This window comes from Antrostomus carolinensis, unplaced genomic scaffold (assembly GCF_000700745.2).
Source record: "Antrostomus carolinensis isolate BGI_N321 unplaced genomic scaffold, ASM70074v2 scaffold4066, whole genome shotgun sequence".
NCBI lineage: Eukaryota > Metazoa > Chordata > Aves > Caprimulgiformes > Caprimulgidae > Antrostomus > Antrostomus carolinensis.
In genome coordinates this window covers 1-9,350 of record NW_010323763.1, presented here as the reverse complement: position 1 = coordinate 9,350, position 9,350 = coordinate 1, and the positions used below count along the sequence as shown (strand labels likewise).

The 9,350-nt window shown below is 36.6% G+C and overlaps 1 protein-coding gene across 1 annotated transcript; it reads right to left on the bottom strand.

Moving 5' to 3' along the window:
* Positions 1-1,986: 1,986 nt before the first annotated feature.
* On the bottom strand, positions 1,987-8,842 carry RAP1B (RAP1B, member of RAS oncogene family). Its single transcript, XM_010170672.1, has 4 exons — positions 8,705-8,842; positions 6,497-6,640; positions 4,618-4,733; positions 1,987-3,220 (listed from the first exon to the last, which is right to left on the bottom strand). Exons 1-3 carry the CDS (start codon positions 8,828-8,830, stop codon positions 4,647-4,649), a joined length of 357 nt encoding a protein of 118 aa, XP_010168974.1. The 5' UTR covers positions 8,831-8,842; the 3' UTR covers positions 1,987-3,220; positions 4,618-4,646.
* Between the last annotated feature and the right edge of the window lie 508 nt (positions 8,843-9,350).

The window sequence follows — 9,350 nt, the reverse complement described above, 5'->3', positions numbered from 1 at the left end:
AACAGCTTCTTATGCCACAATTACTTAGATATGAAGACAATTCTTTCATGCCTTTTCCTTACGCTTCACGTCCATCACTTCCTCAACATAATTCTGTCATGCATCTCCCCTTTAACAACCAGGACACTGCTCCCTTGAAGACTGCCTAAGTTTTCAAGGAGAAAAATACTGGTTTTAGGTATTGTCTAGGTTATGATATGTTGATTTTACAAATCTGCTTTAAGTTGTAAGTATGGAGGGGGAAGTGTATTTCACTTCTTTAGCACAATGTTTAGATGGTGAAGCCTGGAGTCCCTAAAAATTTTACTTTTTGGGGGTTGGATCAAACTGACTATCACAGAATCACAGAATGTCAGGGACTGGAAGGGACCTCGAAAGATCATCTAGTCCAATACCCCTGCTGGAGCAGGAACACCTAGATGAGATCACACAGGAAGGCGTCCAGGCGGGTTTTGAATGTCTCCACAGAAGACTCCACAACCTCCCTGGGCAGCCTGTTCCAGTGCTCTGACACCCTCACTGTAAAGAAGTTTCTTCTCAAGTTTAAGTAGAACCTCCTGTGTTCCAGCTTGAACCCACTGCCCCTTGTCCTATCATTGGTTGTCACTGAGAAGAGTCTACCTCCAGTGCCGAGGAACTGTACATTTACTATTTCACAGAGCAACCAGGAATACTTCAGTATGGAGCTTTCAGGACAAAGCCTGATGTTCCCTGTAATCAGCACTTTTTGGCTGGACACTGAGATCAGAGCAGGACCCTTTCTCTGGTGTTATCAAAGAATTTTCTCTCCCTCCCACCCAGTGCCATCTGTACAGCTGCCTGAAAAAGAAACACATTAAAAAGAACACAGATAAAAGGACAATTGGGACATAAAAGTGTTATAAAGACCTGAATAAGCAGAGGTTGAAAGTGAAGGGAGGAAAAATACCAATTAGCTCATCAAGGAAGAAAGTATCTAGTGAAAAAAAGAACTAGAGCATCCAGTGCTCTAGTCTCACCTACTCTGGGGACCAATCAGGATGCAAAGAGTACCAAAAGAGATATTTATGGGGATCATCAACCACATTTTCTGATTTATAATGATAAACAAAAAGGAATTTCAGTCTTAACTCTGACTCTGCACAGTGAAAGAGTGGATTACCTCCACTAAACAATGGTGATGACCGATGAAATTACCAGCAGGAAGGATCAGCTGGGTTCCTTAATGCACTTTGGGCAACATGAACTATCTCAAAGCTTACTGGTATTAGTTAACCTAATCTGATTGAATTTGCAGGAATGGATTAGAACAAGCTCTGATAATTCTGTGCCAGAGAAGCAGGAGGTACCAAGTATTTGGGCGTGACATTAATTTTCAGCAGCACAGCCAAGATCAGGAAATCATCCACAGTCCAAGCATTCCACTTCATAGTCCCACAGTGTTAGCAGCTATTTAAGGTCTGCAAAACTCTACACTCAATACTGCAGGAATTTGAATGCTCTACTGCAGATTTCCTTGAAACCAAACAAATATGATTTAATCATGCAGAAAAGTAAAATTTTCTCCCAATATTTTGTTTGTTTTAGCTACATTAAGTCAATTTTAATAGTCAATTTTAACATTCTTCCTGGCAAGAATGAAAATAGCAGGCAGCATATTTTCAAGTTTCCAAAACAGCCACTGATCGTTTAGCCTTTGAAGACAGGTATTTCTCTGTTAGACTCTCCCTTATGTTAGAACTTGGAATATTCCAAGTCCAAAACAGTAAATGGAATTTCATTCAGTCAGAAATTCATCCACCCTAGCACATGGGATGCTATTAGAAGAAGAAGTATCTACAGCGTGTATTTGTCAGAAGACAAAGTCATAATGGTTCCTTCTCCTCCTAAGATGTATGAATCTGCACTGTGCAAGAGACATTTAAAAAAAATAAAATAAAAATCAGTATTTACTAGCACTACTAAAACACAAAACATTCCATTAGCATATAACTGTAATGCAAGCCCTTGCATGGCAATCCAAATTTATTGAACTACTGATGCTAAGTCATACAAAATTGCACCACTTTAATTAAGGCTTTTAGTTTACATTTGGCCACCTCAAAGCAGTTGTAACATTAGGTTGGTCAATTTAAATACTGTGGCTCCCTGTTGGATATACACACAATCTTTACACCCAAACATTAATGCATACAAAGCAACAAGGCATTGTTAAATAAATCAGCAAAAGTTAATTACTGCAACTTAGGCCCTGTGACCAATTACACATGATAAAAATTACTTCCCACATTCACATCCACAGTACTCTTCCACCATTTAACATCTCAACCAAAACGTTACACATGTAAAACAATCACTAACAGGCAAAAGTACTAAACCTGTATATTTGGTATTGCAAATACACTTATGCATGAGCAAGCAAGGGAATTCACAGTGAGAATCTACAGCTGCAGAAGCCCGAAAATGATTTACAAAAAATTGTTAAATCATTAAAAAATTGTTTTAAAATATACACTTCTTGTTGTAGACCCCCACTGTACACACAACTATAAACATTGTTCCCTATGTAAACAAGGAAAAGGAAACATACAATAAAAGGTTGAAAAGTCTGGACATTTCCTTCCCAACAGATATTAAAGGCCATGTCTTTAGTCAGACGTTATGCTGAAAGGACTCTTAAAGACTAGATCACTGCCTCCACAGGTTTTTCCTAAAATTAAAAAACTATATAGCTGTTGTGTTAATCAAAGCGCTTTTGTACAATACGATGATGATGATGATGATGATCCTGTATTTCTTTAAAAAAGTTACAATAAGCTACAAATACCGATGAAGCAAAGTTATCTGGAGTAGTCTATATAGGAGCTCTTTGGACTTTCTTTTATTATGCTAAAATAGTGGTGCTTTTAGGATTTACATTATTGTACTCTCCAATAGAAAGTGGGGATTGTTGAAGTATACAGTACACAGTTTTCATACATGTACAACATTGGTGGATGAACAATGTCTCTTATCAGTAATACTGGATGTAGGCTCTGGTTTTACCAGTTGCATACACTTAGAATATTTATAAGTAAAAATCTCTCGTGACACTGGAAAGTGATTAGAATGTGCAAACTGATGTAGTAGCTTTCATCCATTTCTTAAAGGGTACCACCACAGGAAAGTCCATTTAAGATGTTGGTAGGTTTAATAAAGTTGGAATGCTGGCACTGTTGAATTGGGCAACAGTTCTTCAGACCTGTAACAACAAATCAAGAGGTTAGTATTAGTAACAACTGATGGTCATTGTTCTTTTGTTAAAACAACTAAAGCAGTAACCAGCAAAGTTCTTAGCAAACTGACTTGCAAAATAACCTTATCACTTCTCCTCTAATAATACAATTTCTACTGTACACATACCAAAACCAGACTATCTCAATTAGTAAGACTGAATTGGGATACATATGGTAACCCAAACTGAACTGTGGATGTAGTATTGGGACTAGTTTTGCTTACAATATGATAGTTCCAGTAGCTTTAAAAAACAAACACATTTGGAGGATCAAAGCTCCTGGATCAAAAGCCCTGTTAAGGAAATGCAGCAGCTATTTCTGCCATCCTCAGCTAATACTTTTGGAACCCTCTCAGTTTTACTTTGAGCTGATTCAAGTTGTTCAAATTACCTAAATTCTGATATTGATACCAAAAAAGAGTTAAAGATGGCACTATCTGAATATTAACAAAAGCCTGCGATTTATGACAGTGAAGTGTCCTACCAGGATCCTCCAGTATATCAAGCAGGTCTGTCAGATTACAAAATAATGGATCACAGCACTGAAACAACCAAACCACCATATGTCCAGTAAAACTGAAGGGAATCAAGATGAACAGGAAACTTGCATAACATCAGGTCAATCGAGAGATCTCTGTCCATACTAAGGCTCAGAGGTGGAAAGGGAGAAACAATCTGCCTGAGAACAAGTTGCAGAAAAAAATTCATGCCTGCTGACTAACTTCCGAAAAGGCTTGCTAAAGAGCAGGCTGGAGCTTGCTTGGGCTTTCAGCAGCATTCTTAAAAGCACGGATTTAGTCATGTAGAACATTAGCCAACTGCCAACAAGTAAGAAATTGAACTAGTAACCAGTATCTCTAGGTGAAATATTTGGAGTGTTACAATGATCACTCCACCATTCTCTTCCAAATGTACTTATTACAATGCAGCCTATAAAATATCCAAATAGTCCAAAGAAAACAACCTAAATTCCTATGACATCATGCAAATACATGCAAGAGTTCAAAGCAGAGAGTGACATTTTAGCATGCAAACTGCAATATTTTAGATTGTGCATTCCTGATAATTAAGCTCTTGCAGTATATTCTATCAGCCTTTAAAAAATAAAACCCTGTTTCCAAAAGCTAAAGTTTAAGTATCAGAACAAACATCCCTAATTTGAGCTCTACCAACACCTTAAAGCTTGGGAAAAAGAAAAAGTTTGTACTAGTGTGAACAGTGTATCTTGCACATATTTGTAGTTCTGTAAATCAAGAATGTTCAATGCTGCTCTGCATCAACAGCTACCACAGTTGTTTAAGGTTTTTTTGTTGTTTTGTTTGTTTTTAATAGCAATAATACACAGATAATTTTAAATTGTTTACCTGGCTCAGAGCTACAGTACAGCTGTGTATTAAAGTAGCTGACATGATGACTTTTTGCGTGCTTTTCCAGGCACTGGAGTTTTTCTGTTAATTTGTCGCACAAGGTCATAAAAGATCTGAGAATATAAAAACCACTTGGTTATTGGAATTAAGAGGCTTCTCTCACAGCCATAAAACTCGAATCTTCACACATAATGTACTCATATACTCAAGAACCCTGTAAATATTTAGTTATCAAAGCCAGAAAGTTAAATTGTATACTTAATTAAGACCCGCTTATTTTCTGTGTCAAGTCTTTTCTACTTTTAATGAAGCAAACTGGAAAGGCATCTGTAATCTGCAGCCGTTTAATCTCTGGGTCAACTTTATCTGAACACGCACGACATACGTCACAATGATCAACCACTACATACTATTACTTTGCAATTTAGCACTGAGGTCAAGACACGGGCCATAGCTTTCTTCTAATTCAGATCACTCAAAAGATATTCTTTTAAATAAAGTTCTAATAAGTATTAACTCCACATTTTCATGGTGACTGAAGTACATTGCATATTCTGTAATAGTCTCTTGTATTCGAATGAGATCATGCTTTTCCAGATACTTTACAAACAATGAAGTCTAGAGAATTAATTCAGCAGCCTCTCTAGGACTGACTACAGCATGACATAAGCGTAACATTTCCTAGAAAAGTAACTCATGTATGAGGCTCTCTCACACTTTGAATCTCCTAGAATTCTAATTAGAACATGATTTTGTTGAAAGACTAATTTAAGACAAGTCTACATACTGCAATTAAACAGCATCTGTTTCGTTCATAACTGACATTGTTCCAATTATTTCTGCATCTCCTAAATCAAGGGAGTCCTCATGCTAAAGCCATCCTATCAGTTTCCTAAGCACTGGTTGCAAAGCAGCAAACATTCCAACAAGGGCTTTTAGTATTTGATTAAAGTAATTTATAGTTTATTAAACATATGACTTTTATACAGTCAGGCTGACTGATTTGTATTTAAGAAAAACTGAATAGTTTCTAGAAATTCCCAACTAATTAAACACACATTACTAATTTTTAAAATCAGCTGTGCTTAAAACCACCATATTCATTTGTTTACACGCAAGTCTTGCACAGAGGCCCTTTCAACTTGACTGACACTGCCAGCAATGTTTTCCACAATGAGTTGCAGGGTTTATCATAATATTCCAAGCTGTTCTAGAAATGTAAACACTAACACAGCTTCTTTTCTGAAAACTTTTTCTTCCCTTTCTTTATGCTGGCACCCTCGCTGGATAAGAAGGCATGCACTATGGCAAGTCACGAAAACGCTTATGTTTGATCAGTTACCTAGCTCCTGCTAAATAATTAAGTAGCTAGATAGCAGAGAGGCTTTTGCCTTCCTTTTTCTTTACAGAGCACCTATTTAGGTCTCTTCTCTAATCAGCTGCTAATTTGGACAAAACCCTTAAAGAGTGTTTGTCCTTACCATCTCATATAATTTAATACCAAATAAATCAATTTGTTTTAAGGACTTAAATCTCTTAAAGGTCTCTAAGAAAAAAAGTAGTCTAGCAGTGGATTATATCAACTAAGGAATGTAACATGAAAAAAACATTTATCCCAAATTCATATGAATATAATTTGAAAACTAATTATACTAAAATTAATACAATTTTTAGAAGTCCTAAGTCAAAGCTAACTACATCCCTTAATAGAAGCATCTCACATTCTCACAGTACTTTTGCATAGTTTTGTCCATTACAGTGAATGTCATTCATAATTTTGTTAGTTTTCCTTGACAAACGGTAACATTTGGTTACCAACACAGTGTCCCATCCTTCTCCCCCTGCCGCCCTTCCCCCCATAGCTAGTGCGCCTTACCTCATTAACATTTATCTTTGATTTTGCAGAAGACTCTAAGAATGCACAGTTATTCCATTGCCTTGCTAGGTTCTGACCTTGCTCCTTTCCCACAACTCTTTCATCTTCCAAGTCACACTTATTGCCAACCAGAATCATAGGCACCTAAAACCAATTTAATACCAGCAAAGAATTCATTAAAATTTTGGGAAGGCACAATGTAAATGCACATCTAAAACCCTATCAGAATTCTTAGAGGACCCTGACCTCCAGAATAATCAGGTCTGGTGTAACAGAAACAAGTTTACTCTCGTTGTGCGAGACTTTAATCTTCAAATCAAAGTGATTGTATTTTTTGCCTGCAGTTTGGCAGGGCAGTGGGGGGAATGGTTTGAGGATTCAGTACACTGCCAATTGATAAAAATTTCCCATCTTCTGGAAGACTTAGTGAGATTTCATTATTAGATGTTTAAGGTAACAAGAAGTCTACTGAAGACTCCGCTACAAGATTCTTACATGTTCAGAAATCCTGGGAAAAGTGCCCTGTACCAGGTAGTACGGAGAAAGATGCTACAGTTCCTTTCACTATTCCTATATGTCCAGCACATCTACACTCCTTTCAAGAGCAGTTTGCTGACACAGTTCTTATTAGTAAGCTGGTGCACAGAGAGGTAAGAAAGATGCTAGTTTATAAAAAAATTACTGAACTGATCTTTGTGGCAAGAAAGGCAATCATACAAAGTTGTTGGGTTTTTTGTAGGTTTTTTTAATTTTGTTTTGTTTTTTCCTCCTTTAACTAATTTAAGGACAGAGCTAAGGTTCTCCCAAACTCAAGTGCTGAAAAAACATTTACAATATTTTGATCATTTAATTTCCCCCCCACTGAGAAAGCAAGTCATGCTTAAGCTTTGGCAGAAGGAAAAACTTTACATAAATTTTGGTGAGAACTGAAGTTGCAACTTGAAGCTCATTATCTTTTCCCTAATACTATGGAATGGCTTTCAAGACTGAAGGCAGTGTTCTAAAGAGAAATACAGTTCCAATGAAATACTACCAAAATACTACCAAAGAAAGCTTATGTGAACCAGTGTAACTACAGCATGTACACTAATGTTTCAAATACTGTCACATTTATCTTGATTTTAGTGTACAAAATTAATTTGATACTAAACAAGGCTATGACATGGTAGGTTCCAGATGGGAAAAGCACACACAACTTAAATAGTACCCTTTTGACACACATTTGTGATAATAGGTAATAAATCACTTCTAGAAGAAATCTGCTGAACACAGGCAAGACCTGCAAATGCTTACGCCTAAGAAAGTGCAAGGTGGTTTGTATTACACGAGTCACAGTGAACTTCCCCGAAATTGCTGTGTCTGCTGGCAGCAGAGGCATACGTAGATGCATACAGTAAAGAAGGGATCAGTTTTCATAAGCACAGTTTAAATTAGATGAGCACACTTAAAAATTGTTCATTGCTTATATATTTTTTCCCCCAAGGAAGTTTTTCTGTCTGATAGCTACAACCTACAAGATGTTTCTGTTAAAAACACACTTTTTAACTGCTGTTTCACATTTGAAATACCTTTCTTCCTTTTATTAGGGGACTAAGTATTCACTTCCTATAACCACAGTAAGTTTTGGGTTTTTTTTAATCAATTTTAAACTGGAATGCTTTAGCCTCACATTATAGCTTTAATAATGCTAAGAAGCACATATAGAAATTGTGTGGAAATAGTGTGACCTAATTTACTTGCAAGAATGCACACAAAATATAAAAACTACATAACGTGCAAGTTTAAATCTTAAAGTACTGTCTTCTGTAAGAACTTAGAATTTTATGCTTTTAAAACACCATAAACAGTAGGCATATTGAAGAGAAAAATTGAGCTGTAGGTTTTTTCTAAACCCTCATTGACAGTAATTGAGATAAGAATAGAGTTGCTTCAGAAATGTTTTCTGCAGTACTAGTGAATAAGGTTATATACAGCTTCAAATAGCGTATTTTAAAGGAAGATACTAAAAAGGCAATTCTCTTTCTACAGCACATGACAAATTACAATTTCTCTAGTTTGCCTTAAGAGTTGCAATTCTGTACTATGCATCTATTGGGTGATTTGTCTCTTAATTTAAAGCTTGGAAGCTATCCAATCACAGTGTATACATTACAACAGCTGTAATGAAAACTGTAAATATAAGTATTAAGCATTTTTAGAGATGCTTACATCATCAGTGTCTTTGACTCGAAGAATCTGTTCTCTTAGATCCTGTAAATCATTAAAGGTGGACTGTGCTGTGATGGAATATACTAATGCAAAACCTTGTCCATTTTTCATGTATAGGTCTCTCATTGCTGTAAACTGTTCCTGTAATTAAAAAAAAGATACAGACGTTGCATTCAGTTTCCACTTTCCTTACACAAACTGCCATATACTTCAGGTCACAAATGGATCACAAACACAATGCATCTGTGCCCTCCCCCCACTTTTAAAACTGACCAATATTTTACTGTTTGACCATAAACATTACAGTAAACTGAACTACTTTTAAATAAATCTAGTTTAGAACATTATGTGGGGTGGCTGAACAATAGATATTGGCAAAGGCTATACCCCAGTGTGGTGGGGAAATCACAGAAACTAAAATAATTTCAAAAGAGAGAAGGTACAGTGTAATCCATAGATTACAGAAGTTACATTCCTCCTGAACCTTTCCTTACACACCAACTTTCCCCCATCTCCTGACTGACCTCCCTGCTAAAGCAGGTTCATCTAGAGCAGGTTGCACAGGATCACATCCAGTCTGGTTTTGAATATCTCCAGAGAAGATGTTCCAGTTTATGCCCATTGCCCCATGTCCTGTCAGTGGGCA

Bases quoted from the DNA above. Each gene is read 5' to 3' on its own strand.
- RAP1B (XM_010170672.1), bottom strand. From the start codon at position 8,830: ATGAGAGACCTATACATGAAAAATGGACAAGGTTTTGCATTAGTATAT. The intron at 6,641-8,704 runs GTAAGCATCTCT...AATTGGTTTTAG, and splicing joins GAGTCAAAGACACTGATGAT to GTGCCTATGATTCTGGTTGG. The intron at 4,734-6,496 runs GTAAGGCGCACT...TTATATTCTCAG, and splicing joins CAAAGATAAATGTTAATGAG to ATCTTTTATGACCTTGTGCG.